General features: G+C 53.8%; 1 protein-coding gene and 1 long non-coding RNA gene across 9 annotated transcripts in view; one reads left to right on the forward strand and one right to left on the reverse strand.

The window, feature by feature from the left end:
- The window catches only part of LOC140606033 (uncharacterized), a 39,533-nt gene extending 38,525 nt beyond the window's left edge, over positions 1 to 1,008 (reverse strand). For 2 of the 3 annotated variants that reach the window (XR_012008498.1, XR_012008497.1), the window contains exon 1: positions 750 to 1,008. This is a non-coding gene — a long non-coding RNA (uncharacterized lncRNA). Of the gene's footprint in view, positions 1 to 701 lie in introns of all 3 variants that reach the window. The other variant, XR_012008496.1, reaches the window with a different exon arrangement.
- Positions 266 to 15,268, forward strand: HNRNPL (heterogeneous nuclear ribonucleoprotein L). 6 transcript variants are annotated; one of them, XM_072778554.1, is made up of 13 exons: positions 1,125 to 1,173; positions 5,803 to 5,921; positions 6,510 to 6,747; positions 6,866 to 6,951; positions 7,479 to 7,575; positions 7,660 to 7,732; positions 11,116 to 11,187; positions 11,299 to 11,579; positions 12,593 to 12,714; positions 13,012 to 13,213; positions 14,081 to 14,138; positions 14,238 to 14,333; positions 14,887 to 15,268. In XM_072778554.1, exons 3-13 carry the CDS (start codon positions 6,523 to 6,525, stop codon positions 14,943 to 14,945), a joined length of 1,371 nt encoding a protein of 456 aa, XP_072634655.1. In that variant the 5' UTR covers positions 1,125 to 1,173; positions 5,803 to 5,921; positions 6,510 to 6,522; the 3' UTR covers positions 14,946 to 15,268. The 6 variants fall into 6 exon arrangements, with proteins under 6 accessions (XP_072634640.1, XP_072634669.1, XP_072634655.1 ...); XM_072778546.1 differs by lacking the exon at positions 1,125 to 1,173 and adding an exon at positions 3,363 to 3,641; XM_072778563.1 differs by lacking the exon at positions 1,125 to 1,173 and adding an exon at positions 4,146 to 4,305.
- The last annotated feature ends 2,515 nt before the right edge of the window (positions 15,269 to 17,783 follow it).

A 17,783-nucleotide genomic window follows, 5' to 3' on the forward strand; every position in this document is an offset into this window, starting at 1 on the left:
GAACCTTAGAATGACTGAAACATACCTACTTCCACCCCCAAAAGAGCCCAGACTAGTGGACTAATTAAACAAACAAGTAGATGTTTTCACATGGCAATAAGTGCAAAAAGGGAGAAGAAATGAGGAGCCAGGATTATAACAGCATATGGGAGTAACTAGACTGACAAGGCCAGGAAGTGGCATTTGAGCCATGGTCTGTCTGAGGAGGAGCAAAGCCCTAGGAGAGTATTTTAGGCAGGAGGAGGAGCCGGTGCAGTCAGGAATGGGCTCTGGGCATTTAATGGAACAGAAGGAAGTCATTGTACCAGGTCAAGGACAGGTGGAAAACGGGTACACAGGGATGGATCTACAGGGGTCAGATGGCATCTTGCGGTTGTTAAGGAGGGTAAGACCTAGTCGGGTCATCTTTTGGCGTATTTCAACTGGTTTTTCCCTTCTCTGGGCCTCACTTTTACCTTATCTGAGAAATGGGGGTAGGCCTGGGGTCCCCCCGCTTCCAGACATTCTCAGCATCTCTCAAGACCACCCTAGAAGGCAGATGCTATTCCCTTCTCCTTCCTATTGGATGAGGGAAAAACGGCTAACTCACTTTCCAAGACCCCAGAGCTAGTAAGTGCATGCTCCATACTTGAACCGGGTGTCTGGCCCGGAGCCCGCGCCCTTAACCTGCACTGCATATTGCAGCCCCCATAACCACAAACCGGGACTGCAGTGCGGGGGCGCAGACAGATCCCGCTACGGCCACTTACAAGCTGCGGGATCCTCGATTCGCCGCTTGCGTCCCCTGAGCCCATTCCCCCATCCGTACAACGTGCACCCCAACATTAACCTCCACGAACACAGCACTTGGCTGCCTGGGAGGAATGAGGCGTGACCGCCAAGCCTCTGCGTGACTTCCCGAGATGGCGAGGGGGGAGGTGGAGTGAGGAGTTGGGGTGTTTGGGGAAAAGGGACGCGGAGCCCTAACGCGACGGCGCACCAGTCTTTCCATTCCCTTCTGGCGTTGTTTCCTCCATTCAAACGCAGAGCAACTCTCGATCTCCCCCCCCCGTTTTTTTTCCCAGGCTGAAAAGAGGTCGTGGTCCCTTTAAGGCCCGCCCCTCCCTCCCCCAAAACTTCCCAGTGTCTGCTCTTTTCGATCCCGGACGGCCGGCCAGGCTCGCCGCCGAGCTGGTAGGGGCTGGGGGCGAGGGGTCGGGGCGGGGGGCGGGGGGCGGGGGGGAGGCGCCGCCCGCCGCCGGAGCGCAGGGGGTGGGGGAGGGGCGGAGGCCGGGAGCCTGGCGGTGCGGGGAACGCGACGGCCCGGCCGCCCGCCGAGGGTGTGAGCGGGCGGGCGACCCGGAACGCGCGGCGCCGAGGACGGTTCCGCCGCGTCCCGGCAGCGCGCGTCGGCGCGAGGGGCGTACGGGCCGGGCGCGGGGGCGGGGAGGGGAGGGGCCCCTCTCCCCCCTCCCCCCTCCCCCCACCGCATTCCTCTGACGTCGGGACCTCGCGACCCCGCCCTTCGGTGGGACCCGCCCCGCCTCCCTCCGTCGCCACGATCACGTGTTGGAGGCGCCGCCCCCCCCCCCCCCCTTTTCGGTGTTCCGCCGGCCTTTTGGGATTTTCCCGGTGTGACCGGGAACTGATTGAGATCGCCGGCAGCCCGCTCCCAACTTTCTCATCTCCCCAAATCTGCGGGCCCGTCGGTCCTGTCCCACTCTCGTAGCTCACTGACCCCATTTCAAACTTAGTTTCCACGAGGGCTCCTATTATTTTAGGAACCCCCTTTCCTTTCACCGGAGGGAAGATTCCGAAGCGTCCTTGGGGGGGCGCCCCTATTTCCCACGATTCTGTCCTCTCTAAGCTCAGGATCTCCCGTCCCACCTCCGAGAGACAGCCCCCTAACGCGGGCTCCTGGCTCGACCCCCCACCCCGCCCCTAGGTCCCGGCTCTTGGGAACGGCGTTGGACCCCGGAGCCGGAGGGAGGGGGAATCTTCAGGGTTGCCCTACCCTGTCCCCAAGGAAGGAGGGCCCGGACACCTAGAACACCGGGACTCCCCTTTGGTGCACGGTGCCTGGTGCTTGCTAGGGGGCCAGCGTCACTACGGCTTGGGCCGGGACCGCCGCTCCCTTACCCACACAGGACTTCCGCGCGGGAAAAGGGACAGTCACCAGCCTGTGACGAGCCACAGAGATCAGGACCGGGGCAGGCGCGTGAAAGCCACTGGCCTGGGTGGTCGGGAGTTATCACGGGGACGAGTAGGGACAGGGACCTCTTTCAGAGTAGCGACTGCCGCACGGACAGCGCGAGTGATTGCCGGCAGGAGGGGTTTGTAGCTGGAAGGGCCTACGCGGGCAAAGGTCGAAAGGGGCGTGAAGGGTCCTCCCTTTGTGCAAACTGAAAGGCGCTATTCTGGCTGAATGTAGAGGCGGAGCGGATGCGTGAGATGACGCCGGCCAACTTGACAGGGTCCGAAGACAGTCGGCAGCTGCAAATGGTTTTCTCCCGAAAGGGTTAAGTTTGGGTTATTAAAATTCCTCCGGTCTCGTGAAGGATCGAGGTGGGGAGGGAAAAGGTACAGCGGTGGGGACGCTGCACTGGCAGCTGCCCCCGTCTCGGGCTGGCCCTCGGCGCCACACACAGCATGTCAATAAATACTCGGGGTACCCCAGGCCTTGGCTCGTTTATAGGGTCGCCCCGCCTCCGGAGACGCCTGGAAGCCTATGGGCGCTCGCGCCCTCGCCCCCGATCCCGTCCTAGACTGCGCCAAAGAACGCCCGTCGGCCTGGGGAGGGCTTCCTTTCTGCACCCAATCAGAGACCACCGGTGGTCGTAGCGTCCAAGCGAGGGGACCCTTCCCCCTCGTCATTGACTAATCGGGTAGAGACGCAGGAGATGGGCATCTGCAGTAACCACTGGAGAGAGGCCAGAGGGAGGGCTTTCCTTTTCTCCTTGCGGAGTGGCGCGGGAAGGGGGGGAGTCGTGACTGGAACACTAAGGCTTTTCGGTTTGATGGACCAGTGAGGGAGCCAATCAAAGTGGGAAGAAGGCGGGGCTCCCCAAGCGAATGGGGAGCGTTCTTCCTATCAGGGGCTCCACGGGAGGCCGGGCCGTGCCAGAAATCCGACCTATCAAATTGGAGTTTATTTTAAGGCGGCGGGGTCGGGCGAATGACTGGCAGAAAGCACTCGCCTATAAGGAGTGTCCCAGACAAACGAGGGCGGGCCCGGCTGCAGAACGGCGTGGGCTGTACCCAATAGGCGCGCGAGGCGTGCGGAGGCTTCCCCTCCCCCCTTGGCGGGACCAGTGGCTCCCCCTATCGGGTGGGGGCGGCGGGTGACGGGCGTGTCCCTCCCCCAATGAGAGGCGGGGGGAGGCGGGTTCTGCGCCGCCATGTCGCGGAGGCTGCTGCCCCGGGCGGAGAAGCGGCGTCGGCGGCTGGAGCAGAGGCAGCAGCCGGACGAGCAGCGGAGGCGGTCGGGAGCGATGGTGAAGATGGCGGCGGCGGGCGGCGGAGGCGGCGGTGGCCGCTACTACGGCGGCGGCAGTGAGGGCGGCCGAGCCCCTAAGCGGCTCAAGACGGACAACGCTGGCGACCAGCACGGAGGCGGTGGCGGCGGCGGTGGAGGAGCCGGGGCGGCGGGCGGCGGCGGCGGGGTGAGGCCAGGGCCCTAGGCGCCGGGGACGGCCGTGAAGGGAGGGAAAAATTTCCACCTTGAGGGTATTCATTTGCGGGGGGGCGCCTCTGCGCACGCGCCCAAGGCCCTCACGCCGTGACGGGGTGGGGGAGGGGCAGGCATTGGGCAAACGGCGGGGTTTGCGCGAGGACAGGCGCTTGCGCGTGCGCGCTAGTCAGAGCGGAGGGGGGGTGTGGGAGGCGGAGGAAGGAGCTCGCGCTGCGGGTGGCGCAATGCGCAGGCGCCGCGGGCTGGAGTGTGGGGGCCGGGCACGCGGCCGGGCCGTTTCTTTTCCTTTATCGTTTAATTCACTGCCCTCCTGCGCAAGCGCACTACTTGTGCTTGGGCCTCGTGGGCGGGTGGGGGGAGCACCGCGTGAGCGGGAACGGGTGGGCGGTGGCCTTTTCCGCACTTGAGTGGGGAATTTTGCCCGATTGCTATTAAATCTTTATCGCGTCATGGTTCGTGTCGACACAGAAGTTGATCTACTTTGAGCATGTTCCCCGAGAACAGACTGTGTCCCCGTTTTTGTGGGCTGTGAAAACCAGAAGAAAGGCTTGTGAAAGGTCTTTTGAGCCGTGTGGGAATTGAACTAAGCTTTGGAACCATCACAAGTTTGCTTAAAAGTACCGGGGCTTAAGTGGGTGCGTTTGGTTTGATGAACCAGAATGTTCCATGAGGGTGGGCGTTTTGGGAGGTTTTCGACGTCTTTGGCCTCCTAGTTGGGAAGGACCACCGTTTGTTCCTCCTGGCTTGGAGCCCATTCCCTCCTCCCTCCCAAGTTCACGAAGTCCTCTCCCGTTCAGCCATTTGCAGGATTTTCCAGGGTTTGGTGGTGACCTGTAGCTGTGATTTCTAGTGTTTCAATTTCTCCCAGGCCTTGTTGCACACATTTTGGAAGTACTTAAGCTAAATCTTTAACACTTCTGTGTGAGTTACAGGGTGGTATTACAATTCGGGACTCCAAGGGCTGAGGGAAGTTTGTTCAGATCATATAGCTATGGGGGCGGGGCTGGGATTAGAATTTATGGGCTATGGAACTCTAAACTGCTGAGCTGGTAACCATCAGGCGGGTGTGCCTCCTGTGGTTTGTGTGGTTCATTCCTGAAATAGAATCCAATTCTGCCCCTGTTCCATGGGCTTCTGCTTGGTGGCTCTTAGACGGGAGGTTGGGCCCAGAGCCCAGGAGACATGGAGAAAGTTACTTTCTTCCTGATTCCCAGAGGCGTCTCCCTCTGTGTGGGTGGAAAGATAGTTCTTGCAAGGGAGCTGTCTTGAGTTTTAGTGGTGTGGGTTGGAGTTTTTTTTCTTTCTGAAAGACTTTTCATATCTTGTTTTTCCTTAGTCTGGCCTAGGCAGTATTTTCCAACACAGATTTGGGTGGGTGATTAAAGGCTAGAAGTGGTTGAGTCGGCCCTGGCTTTCACAGCTTCTGGGGCATGGGTGTTTTACTGTGTGACTGGTCCTGGGGGTGAATGGTGGGGAACCGTAATGCTTGATTGGGCTTGTTCCACTAGGGAAAGGTCAAAGTTGCATTCCAAGAGAATGTTGTGATTCATTCAGACTGCAGCAGAAAACTGTTTGAGTTCTTCCTGCTAGTTCTGTGCCCTTCCTATCTCAGTTGTTTCCCCGTTTCCTTGACCAGTGGGTAGAGAAAAATTCTAGGAGGAATGTAAGATATGGGGCATGTCTTATCTTACATTTTGCCTTCCTCAGAAGCTACAGCAAGAGGGGATCCCTGGGTGGCTCAGCGGTTTAGCGCCTGCCTTCCGCCCAGGGTGTGATCCTGGAGTTCCGGGATCGAGTCCCACATCGGGCTCCCTGCATGGAGCCTGCTTCTCTCTCTGCCTGTGTCTCTACCTCGCTCTCCCTTTCTCTGTGTATCTCATGAATGAATAAATTATCTTTAAAAGAAGAAGAAGCTACAGCAAGAGGCAGTGGCAAGTGGTCACGCACTCAGGCCCTGTGCTCTGCAGGCCTAAAATCCTTTTGAGGTGATTGGTTTGTATTGCCATCCCTTGTTGTCCGTGCTGTTTGACATTTAAGTGTCTTATCTGATTGGGTTCCCAACAACACAGAGGACAGTGGGCCTGCATCTTGTACAGCAGGAAATGAAGTTATGATTTTGCTTCCTTTCATAGGAGAACTACGATGACCCACACAAAACCCCTGCCTCCCCGGTTGTTCACATCAGGGGCTTGATTGACGGCGTGGTGGAAGCTGACCTTGTGGAGGCCTTGCAGGAATTTGGACCCATCAGGTACTCCATTCAGAGGCCACGGGTTGGACATAGAAGTTGGTGTCCTTTGTGTCCTTGGGTTTTGGTTGGAAGTGACATGACCAGTTTGACCCAGGGTTCTTTGGCTAGGTCCTGGGGCTTCTCCACTCTTGGGTTTAGCCCTTACACTTTGGGTGAGGTGGCAAGTTCCATGTCTTCCCACCCCCCATTTGTAGCTTCTAGTCCACATTCTCTCACTCACGTAGCAAGCGTTTTTGTCACATGTTAGGCACTGGGAATAGAGTAGCAAATGAAACTGTTTGGGGGCCCCTTCCAGATAGCTTCCCATCCAGAGTGATTAGCACTGTGAGAGGAAAGCCCAGGAGCCTGCGGGAGGCATCTGACTCAGCCAGGGGAGGAGGATTCTCGAAGGCAGGCTCCCCAGAGGAGGTGATGCCTACGTCTCTTTGCATGTTGTGCCACTTAGGGTGCAGGATGTTCAGGTCAGGAAACCATGGTGGGGGTACAGAGGAGTCCAGAGGGATGAGTCTGTTCAGGGAATATCTGGAATGCCACTTTCTTGTCCATATTCTCCTGCAAGAGCTGAAATATATGTGTTCTTTCTGCCAGCTATGTGGTAGTAATGCCTAAAAAGAGACAAGCGTTGGTGGAGTTTGAAGACGTGCTGGGGGCTTGCAACGCTGTGAACTACGCAGCTGACAACCAAATCTACATTGCTGGCCACCCGGCTTTTGTCAATTACTCTACCAGCCAGAAGATCTCCCGGCCCGGGGACTCAGATGACTCCCGGAGCGTCAACAGCGTGCTTCTCTTTACCATCTTGAACCCGATCTATTCCATTACCACGGTATGTGCCAACGAGCCGCCTTACAGATGCTTTTGTGAGCCTCTCTTCTTCCCTTCCTCTCCCCTGAGCCAGATTGACCTGCCAGTGCCTTTTCATCTTGCCTATATGCTTTCTACAGGATGTTCTTTACACTATCTGCAACCCTTGTGGTCCTGTCCAGAGAATTGTTATTTTCCGGAAGAATGGAGTCCAGGCCATGGTGGAATATCCTTCGATGGGAAAGGGGGTGTTCTCAGAGTTGGGGGTGCTCTCAAGGCTCGGCAGGAGTCCATCCTTTCAACCAGCATGGAGCTCCTGATGCCTGCCATGTGCCTGGTTTCTTCACAGAGCCCCTGGTCTGATGGGAGGGATCGTTAAAGAATGGGGCATGTAGTGTGAAAGCTCAGAGTCTAGGGTGCCATGGGGGTGGGGGGTGGTGTTGTCCAGGTTTAGTCAAAGCACATGGCACAGGAGAGAGGAGTGGGCAAAGGAAAAGTGGCTTGGCCTGGGATGGTGGCAGAGGGAGGTGCTGTCACCTGTGGGTCTTGGGTTGTGAGTGTAGATGACAGGAACTCCAGACAGTGACTGCCCACCTGGGGCAGCACTTCAGCGCGTCTCCTGCAAGCGGCTAGTGACCAGGCAGTGAGCTAAGTGCACATGCAGTATATGGTTTTTGGGGATTCCCTCGTCGTCCTCCCGTGAAGCCCTTCCCAAAGCACACCCATCTCGGGGCTTTCCTTAACTTTACGCACATTTGACTCTGTGCAGAGTGCCCAGCGGGCCAAGGCCTCGCTCAATGGGGCTGATATTTACTCGGGTTGTTGCACTCTGAAGATTGAATATGCGAAGGTAGGTCTGGGAAGTGACTGCCCCTTGTCAACTTCCTGGTGAACTGGGGCCTGGCTAATTTCAAGCTTTGTCTTGTCCCTGCAGCCCACACGCTTGAATGTGTTCAAGAACGATCAGGATACTTGGGACTACACAAATCCCAATCTCAGTGGACAAGGTAATCCTGATGGCCACTTTGTTCTAAACACACCCGCCTTGCCTTCACTCGACTAGTGCACTCCATAGACCCGGGCTCAGGGTTATGTAATGCCATTGGGCTCCCTGTGGACATGGGAGGGCCTGGGGCGGTGGGGTGGTCAGCTCTTGGAAAAGACGCTCTAGTGGGAGAGGCTGAATGAGGGGACCTCTAGGTTCTAGCTGCTGCTGGGGGCCCTTTGATGTGCCTGAGGGTGTAGAGCCAGGGCAGAGGCTTGGACGGGGTGGGGGAGCAGGGCCTCGTTGAGCACAGGGCGAGGCAATGGCTTACATAAACCAGCAGCAGCTCCCAGATGGATTCTGCTGCTTCCCTTCTAGGAGCCTGCCTAGGGTCACTGACTCTCCATCCTCACTGGGCCAGGAATGGTTCTCTTGCTCTCCACTATCGAGAGGGTCTGCTGGGGGAAGGGCGGGGGCAGAGTGGGGGAGGCAATGAGGGCTCCCGGGCCCTTGGAGGAGAGCCTTTGAGCAAGTTGACTTTGTGGAGGTGAGACACCCTGGATTGGAGCAGGGCGGACATGCCTCACCTCCCTTGTAGCGGGGACTCAACATCTCTACAGGGGGCCCAAACGGACAACCCCCTTCCTAGAATCTGTCAAGAATGGTTTGCCTTGGATAGGAGGGAGAGGTGGAGGATTGCCTTTGAAACAGCGGCACCCCCTCAGCAAGACCGTCCATCTCTGTCTATCTTGGTCTGATACGTCGGACTAGGCCACGGGCTGAGGGAGGAGGCCGGTTGCTGACCTCTCAACGGGCCCTGGGAGGCCAAAGGCCCCCATTCCTAGGTGGGCCTGTCTTGCTCGCCCTCACAGCTGGGAAGCAGTGGGCAGGGTGGGCTAGATTCTTCCCCAGGACCCTCACAGTGGGCACTGTGGGCCTGGCTGCCCCTCCAGAGGTCAGAGGCAAATTGGTGACCGAGTGAATGTACCAGAGCGGGCAATGGCATTACATGACCGCTAACAGAAACATGGCAACCAACCATTTCTTCTCCAAGGAACATAATAGAAGATGTGCAGACCGGCAGGGGCTAGTGGCAGGGGCTGGCTGTGCATTGGTTTTGATGCCTCTCAGCTCTGGCCGCCCCGAGGCTGGGGGGCAAAAACGAGAGCTGATGAGGTGGCCTGGAGTGAGGGCGGTGCTTCGCCACCCCTCGGGAACCATACTTCAGCGGCTCTGCCTCTGCACATTGCTCACCAACACACAGGGTAGAAACCACTAGCTCTTCCTGGAGAGAACAGAACACGCAGCCTCCACCACGTCCCCAGAAACAGCCGCAGACTTGAGCTCACTACATCAAGAACACCACACCGCGCTCCAAGGAACAGCTACAAGCACAGAGACAGAGGCAGACAGAGACAAAGAGAGAAAGAGACGCAACATGGCAGCAGACACTGCTTTTTTACTAAACATTAAAAAAAAGTCAAAATCCAAGCAAACTCGAACCCGAGAATGTACACAGAAGTAGGAAACACAGAGAACAGAGCTCTCCCAGCCAGCCAGCGGCGCTCTTTTCGGAGAACGTTTCATAGACCGAAGTAGATTCCATGGGCCTCCAAGACAATAGGATCCTCTCTCCATTCCTCGCCATATGGGTTGTTTTTTGGTTTTTGGTTTTTTTAAGTCCTTTGGTTTGGGGAGGGCCTTTTTTTTGTTCTTTTCTGTTTCGATATTTTTATTTTTTCCGCAGTCATCGGCTGCCAACATAATCTGCACCAACTGGAGATCAGAAAACAAAAAAAAAAAAAACTTAAACCACAACAAAAAAAAAAAATCAAAAAAACCAAACAGACCTAAAACCAGACAGCCAAACAGCTCAGAGGTACACAGTTACCTGCTGGTGGGTAACCGGGCGCGCTCCCAAGGCCAAAAGCGCGGGCATAGTGGGGCCACTGGCACACTTCATAACCAGGAGACACGCACACGGAGCGCTACACAGCCAGAAGCACCGCACCACCGCACTGCAGCACACAATGTGAGGAGGTGACAACATGGAGGGACACTACCCACTTCATACACCTTTATTTTCCACTTTCTGGTATCTTCTGAGGACAGAACATCTGTGAGCCATTTTTGATTTAATCAAAACATTGACTTTTAAAAAACAATTCTTAAAAGAAAAATTGTAGCGGATGTGTACCGTAACTTGTATTTATGACTGTAAAACCATGTGATGCAGGGTCGCAGTGTATGTTTGATGGGACGCCATCTTTCAGAACTGTGCTAACTCACTGTTGAAGCGTCCAATGGTAAGAGAAAATACAGATTTGTTTTTTGTGACAAATGGACATTGTACTCTGTACTTCTGCTGTAAGTAGCCCTTTTCCATCTTTGTAATGACTGATTGTTGAAAACAAAACCCAGGCCGGGTGGCAGGAAAGGGCAGTGGTCTCGAGCCCTGGGTTTTGGAGTCAGCCAGACCTGGGTTCAAATCCTGGCTCGGCCACTAACTTGCTTTGTAACCTTGGGCCAAAGTGTCTTTTAACTACTCAGTTAAAAGTTGAGTGCTCAGGTTCCTTATCTGTAAAACGGGGGTAAACTAGTACCTACCTCATAGGGTTGTTGTGAGGAATTTCAGAAGCGGTGATGTCTGTAAAGCGCTTAGCAACAGTGTCTGCCACTCAAGCGCTAAATTCATGTAGCGACTATGAATTGCAGCTGGGGTCTGGGGTGGATCTGCGCCATTGTCGGGGTCTGAGAATGTTGATGCCTTGTACATGACTGCTCAATTGAACTGGTTCTGTTGTTGCCCTGCTTGTCCTTTCCTACAGTCCCCCTCTCCTCGGGTTGGATGTAACTTGGTGGGGGAGGGGATGGAGTGGGAGGGGGTATCAGGGTTGACAAAAGAAAGGGCCTAGAAAGTGGGGCCTAGAGCTCCTAGAACCTTGGAACTTTGGGAGCCAGATTTTATCTTTCTGTCCTGCTTTATCTTGGTGGTTTTCTTGCTCAAGCTCCTCTCCCTTTATTGGGAGTTATTTTAGAAATCTGTTCTTGGCTCCATAATATAACAGCTTCTGTAGCATCTGCAGTTTCCCCAGAGGGCCCAAGAGCTGGCCTTCCCATTTGGGCCAGGGCAGGAGAAAGCCCAGAAGCTGGCCTCATCCTTCCCAGAGAAAGGAAATCTGCTGTTTGGCATGGGCAGGGGAAGAGAAGCGGGCTCCGTCCTTGAGAATGGGCTTCATGCCCACCCTGGGTCAGGCCACAGGAAGGAGGCCCCAGCAGCTCCAGTGAGGAAGGGAGGGTTTGCTTAAGGCTTGCAGGAACTGAAGGGCTTTGAGGTTAGCCTCTAGTCAGGAGGGTGACCCTCTTTGTTCCAAGTTAGTCTCTGACTGCTTTCTCTGTCCACAGGTGACCCTGGCAGCAACCCTAACAAACGCCAGAGACAGCCCCCTCTCCTGGGAGATCACCCCGCAGAATATGGTGAGGGCAGGGGGTTCCCCTCCGTGGACTCCCGTGGCTCATGTGCCCCTGCCCGCCGCCCGCCGCGCAAATTCTCACCCGTCCTCCCTCTCTTTCCTTCCCACCCCCCAGGAGGGCCCCACGGTGGGTACCACAGCCATTACCATGATGAGGGCTACGGGCCCCCCCCACCTCACTACGAAGGGAGAAGGATGGGCCCACCAGTGGGGGGTCACCGTCGGGGCCCAAGTCGCTACGGCCCCCAGTATGGGCACCCCCCACCCCCTCCCCCACCACCCGAGTATGGCCCCCACGCCGACAGCCCTGTGCTCATGGTCTATGGCTTGGATCAATCTAAGATGAACTGTGATCGGGTCTTCAATGTCTTCTGCTTGTATGGCAATGTGGAGAAGGTGAGCCTCTGTCAGGTCCGTTGCTTCCCTTACAGACCTAGCTGGCTGAACCTCAGACGTCCCGGTGGGGGAAGGAGCCTGGCTGGGAGCAGGCTGATGCAGAGAGGGTGGCTCGCTGAAGCAGGCGGCCAGCTGCAGACATTTGGTTTGTCCTCACCATCGGAGTTGTGTTTTTTAACCGGGGGTGTTAACCAGGACTTCTTCGTGTGGAAGTATTAACGTTACACGAATGTTTATGACTTAAAAAACTATTGTGGCCGAAGATCATCGTGTGAGGATTTTCTTCAGAAAACTTATGATGATCTGGCAACGCTGGCCTTCCTGCTGTGCCTGTAGGAAAGGTGGCTGTGCACCTCTGACCGGGTGGCTTTTCTCGAACCCAGCTGAGTCCTGAAAGCGTCTAAAGAGCTCCTGGCCCCTGGCTTAGCCCGGGGCTCACGGCAGTGACAGCTAGCACAGGTCAAACGTTCGTGGCATTGAAAGGGCTTGAAGCGTAGCAACTTGCCCGTCCTAGAATCCTTGATGAGAAGTCAGGGCAGCGGAGGCACGGAGGGTAAATAACTTGCCCAGGTTCACAGACCTTTACGTAGAAGCCGGATTTCAGGCTACAGAAGCTGGCTTTAGCGCCTCTGGCATGGGTTCTCACGGTTGTCGGTACTGTCACCCACGGCAGTGTGTCCCATTGTGGCCCGCCCTCCGTAGACCGTGTGCGTCTGTGAACAGACGACAGAAGTAGCTGCTCTGTTTTCTCCCTGTGCCCCCGGCTTTTGTTGGTCTCCGTTAAGCAGTGCACGCATGGGTTACGTCCTGAGGTGACAACACTGCCCGTTGCGCTGAGCCCTTACTGTGGGCCAGATGCTCTTCTCTCTGCTCCGGGTTCCTCTTTCACAAGTGAGGAAATGGAAGCCTCGCTCCAGAGCCAGGAGTTCCTTGCTTTTAACTAGTTCAGATGTGGTGGGAGAAGGGTCTCTCAGAGCTGGGCAGCAGTGCTGATCACGGTTGCTCTCCTTAAGGTGAAATTCATGAAAAGCAAGCCGGGGGCCGCCATGGTGGAGATGGCTGATGGCTATGCTGTGGACCGGGCCATCACTCACCTCAACAACAACTTCATGTTCGGCCAGAAGCTGAACGTCTGGTAGGTTCTGTGTTTCCTCAGGCTTGGGAGCGTTGGAGAGGGACCAAGGAAAGAAGGGAAGTGGAATGGGGCAACTCTAGCAAGGGCCCAGCAGGAGCATAGCGCAACTGGGTGCTTGTTCAGACAGGAGTTGGGTGTGGCGGGCAGGCTCCCCAGCCTTCAGCTGAAGCAGGGGGAGAGAGCTGGCCTCGCCTCAGCTGTGGCGCGCAATGCCCCTGAGGCGCACAGTGTTTCAGATGGGAACGGGGCCAGTGTGGAGGGCTTGGGGTCTAACAGAGCTCCCCTCCCCTGGCACAGTGTCTCCAAGCAACCGGCCATCATGCCCGGGCAGTCTTACGGGCTAGAGGACGGGTCCTGCAGTTATAAAGACTTCAGCGAATCCAGGAACAATCGGTTCTCTACTCCGGAGCAGGCAGCCAAGAATCGCATCCAGCACCCTAGCAACGTGCTACACTTCTTCAATGCACCTCTGGAGGTGACCGAGGAGAACTTCTTCGAGGTGGGTGTGGCAGAGGTGGTCCCTCACCACCGCCATCTGGGTGGGCTTTTTTTTTTTTTTTTTTTTTTTTTGTCTTTCAACCAGTTCCTATTGAGCCCCGGCCCTGCCAGGCCCTGGGTTGGATCCCAGGGCTGCAGCAGGGACCAGGATGGAGTGGCTGAGAAGGGCATCAAACCTCTAGCAATGGTGGAGTTTGCTGTACTGTTTTATTATTGACAAGCGAGAATGGCTCCATCTTTGCTGAAAAAGGTTTCTCCGTGTCTGGGTGATAGAGGGGTGATCAGAGTCCAGTCTCAGAGCGTCTACGTAGTCAGGCCCTCCCGTGCTTAGATAACATCAGAAGGGAGGCTCTTGTTAAGGCCTCATCGGAGGAAACTGGAACACTGAGGGGGGAGGTTGGCTGACTGGCAGGGTTGGACTTCAGACCTTGCTCTGGCCCGGGGTGTTGGACATGAGTTCAGCAAACACTGCCAGTACACCAGGTGAGAATTTCAGAAAGCAGTTTCTACTGTAATGATGGTAGTTAGCAGTAGTGAGAACATAGTTAAGAGTGGTGTTTCTAAGCCTTTTTTTAATCATGGGGATACCTTAGAGTATGTTGTGTGATCAGAGGTTAAAAACTGTCCAGGAAGGGGGATCCCTGGTGGCTCAGTGTTTTGGCGCATGCCTTCAACCCAGGGCATGATCCTGGAGTCCTGGGATTGAGTCCCACAGGCTCACTGTGTGGAGCCTGCCCCCCACCCCAATGAATAAGTAAAATCTTAAAAAAAAAAAAATGTCCAGGAAAATGTAAGTACTCTGTCATGGGCGGCTTGAGTCCTGCCATGTGATGTTCCTGTTTCTGAATCCATTTGCTGTGTCTTGCAGATCTGCGATGAGCTGGGAGTGAAACGGCCATCTTCTGTGAAAGTATTCTCAGGCAAAAGTGAGTAAAGTGTCCCCACCTTTCCCTGTTCCTTGGCTGTAGGTCGGTGGCCCCCTGCTTCCTGCTCAGGTTGGCCTAAAACTTTTGCATTTTGATCAGGTGAACGCAGCTCCTCTGGGCTGCTGGAGTGGGAATCCAAGAGCGATGCCCTGGAGACTTTGGGCTTCCTGAATCATTACCAGATGAAAAACCCAAGTGAGTATCTGTGTGTCCTGTAGTCATCCCCCTGGTGGCCTAATGGTGGTCTGGCTTCAAGCCAGAGCTGTCCTCCTGCTATCAACATAGGACCCCAGAGATCTCTTCACTGTTGCTGACATGGGCAGGCGGTACCTGGTCACCAGGAGATTAGCCTGATGGTCCCCATGGGAGGGAGGGCTAGCCTGGCTGCTTGCCACCACCCACTGCCAGCCTGAGGGTTACTGAGACTCCTCCTCCAGGGACTGGCATTCTGTGCATCAGAAGCTGCCAGTAAACACTCAACACTGTCTGTCGCAGAGGCTGGCTCAGATAGTACCCAGGAAGGGGCTGTTCTGGCAGCAGGGAACACCTGCCTACTTAGGCCCTGGGCCAGCTGAGGAGCTGGGAATGGGATTGTCCATGGAGTTGAAGGGGAGGGGAAGTGCCTTCACTATTGGGCTTGTTTGCGAGGTTCATGGTGGGCAGTGACCAGGGACCGGTTAGATCCCTGTGGTCAAACTGCAGAAATGGAGGGGAGCCCAGCTAAACCTCTCTTTGTTCTCCTTTGCAGATGGTCCATACCCTTACACTCTGAAGTTGTGTTTCTCCACTGCTCAGCACGCCTCCTAATAGGTGCCCAGGAAGAGTCCCATCTGAGCAGGAAAACATTTTTCCTTTATGCTGTTTGTTTTGTTTTTTTGTTTTTTGTTTTTTTCTTTTTTTTTCCTTTGCAAAAGTTCCTGTATTCCTTTTTTTAAATGCTAGGTTAGTGGGCTTAACCATAACGGAAACGCTGGAAGTCTGGAGGGGGAGGGGAAGGGGACCTGATATCTCCCAAGATTAACCTTCACTTTTTAAAGAATTATTGTACATGTGATTTTTTTTTCCTGTTCATACATTTGTGCTGCCCGTGTACTCTTAGCACATTTCAATAAAATTGTTTGGAAAATAAACATCGTGCTTACTGGGATCCTAGGGTGTGTCTGCTTCCCTCCCACCTGGTCTCTTGAGGAGGAGCAGGCAGGCCAGGACACAGCACAGCTGCAGGCCCTTGGGAGATACAGGCCCAGCCGGCGGGCCGGGCCAGGCCAGGCCAGGCCGTCGCAGCCCTGGGAATGCTGCTGGCAATTAAGCAGTCTTGAAAATCTTGGGAGGTCTGGTGGTCTTCATGGACCCTGCCCAAGCAAGCTGAATCTAGTTGGAGAGTCACTTAAAAGGTAAATGGTGCTGAAAATACTAAAAACCTCAAGAGATTAAAGAAAAAAGCCTTAATCCTGTCAAGTAAATACTTTTATGAGGTTTTATTTTCCAACCTTATAATAAAAAGTGAAATTCTGCTTCCCAGCCCCTTTAACAATTTTTGATGTGCTTCCCACCACAAAGTTTTACTTTTAACAAAACCCTTTATACTATACAGTGTTTTGTATCACCTACAGAGCTTTCTCCTTATCTTTACCCCTGCAGTGTGTCATGGGGATGTGTCCTAATTTCCCTGGTCCTAAAGGGAAAATCTAGTTTCTTGCTATTGTAAACCATTGCTATATGCATGCAAATACCTCAAGCCAACTTCCCCATACTCCTCTGGAGGTAAGTTCTTAACACTGGAATTGCTGACTTAAAAGATACTTCCTGGGTGGCTCAGGCTCAGTCTGATGGTTGAGCATCAGACCCGATCTCAGGTCTTGGTTTCAAGGGTCATGAGTTCAAGCCTGGCGTTGGGTTCCACACTGGATGCAGAGTCTACTTTAGAAAGCTAACAATTGCAATGTGATAGAACTCTTGAGATTGTGGTAAATGGGAACATGTGTATATGGTTGGAGTGGGGCGTGGGGGAGGGAGGGCTGTAGGTGGAAGGAACCTACTTTAAAGACCTTGATTCATGCTGGAAGGAAGAAATCGTCTGCAGAGAACAAGTGCAAAGGTCAGCTCATTGTGCCTTTTTGATGCATATGCACCTGGAAGCTCACTTTGGCGCCTGGTGAGCTCAGTCAGTGGAGCATGCTACTCTTGATCTCAGGCTTGTGAGTTCGATTTCTTAAAAACAATCTTAGAAAAGAAAACCCACTTTGGTAATTTGTTGTGAAGTCATTTAAACTGATTATTAACATCTGAAGTCACATGGCATTTATGGAACGAACAAACTGCTTCACCAGGGTTTCAAACAACCTTTGCAAAGGAGAAACTACAGTTGCCTTGCAGCCATAAACTTCTAAGTCCTCTAGGATTTGTTTTCAAGTAAATCATGGGGGTAAGAATGTTTTCCCGTTTTGTCTCCCAGCACCCAGTCTTGTTTTGTTTTAAGATTTTATTTATTCAATGAGAGAGAGAGGCAGAGATACAGGCAGAGGGAGAAGCAGTCTCCATGCCGGGAGCCCGATGCGGGACTCGATCCCGGGACTCCAGGATCGCGCCCTGGGCCAAAGGCAGGCGCTAAGCCGCTGAGCCACCCAGGGATCCCCCAGCACCCAGTTTTATCCCTTGTCAGTTTTGAAGATCCTCTGTGTATGTATTGTACTCCATGCACAAACAGCCATATATAACCATCTTTTTTACACCAACCAATCATGCTAATTCTATTCGGGTGCCTGGCTGGCTCAATTGGTCAAGCATATGACTCTATCTCCAGGTTGTGAGTTTGAACCCCATGCTGGGTATAGAGATTACTTTAAAACATCCTAAAGAGGGGCCACCCAGGTGGCTCAGTCTGTTAAACATCTTCAGCTCAGGTCATGATCCCGGGGTCTTGAGATCCAGCATCTGGCTCCCTGCTCAGTGGGGAGTCTGCTGCTCCCTCTCTCCTGTTTGTGCTATCACACACTTGCTCTCAAATAAAATCATAAGAAATAAATTCTAAAGAAATTTAAAATTGTTTCCTATCCTGGCGTCTGCACAGTGGCTTCAGAGCTTCCCATTATATAGATAACCATAAACAGTTCTCTGTTGATGGAAGTTTTCCAATAACCATAAACAGTTCTCTGTTGATGGAAGTTTGCCAAAAGAGCTTAACCCGTCTATGACACATTTAAGAAGGCAAGGTATTTCCTACAATTCCATTTGCCTGGAGGCTTCTGTCTTGGTGCACAATTCCCTAAAGAGCATGCTTAAGCAATTTTATGGCACTTTTGAGGTTCTTGGGTAACTGGCTTTTTCTGAGGAGTTTTATTTTTTAAAGAAATTATTTTAAGCACATGAACTTCAGAGCCGCATAGATGCCCTCTTTGGCACTCCTGAAGCCCAGATACCTTCAACTAGTGACTTTCCCTCCCCCAAGCTCCAATTTCCTCAGGGCACAATCAAAAATAATGCGAACTCTTGGTGGTGTGCGAGTTCAAACAGATTGCAAAGCGCGCAATGTTGGCTCCTCTATATTTTCATTCTCTTACAAGGGTAAGCTCAGTACTAGATAACTTTTTTTTTCCCCAGTTAACAAGTTCCCAGTGCATGATGACAAAATTGCAAGGCTGCAGT

This window comes from Canis lupus, chromosome 1 (assembly GCF_048164855.1).
Source record: "Canis lupus baileyi chromosome 1, mCanLup2.hap1, whole genome shotgun sequence".
Taxonomy (NCBI): Eukaryota; Metazoa; Chordata; class Mammalia; order Carnivora; family Canidae; genus Canis; species Canis lupus.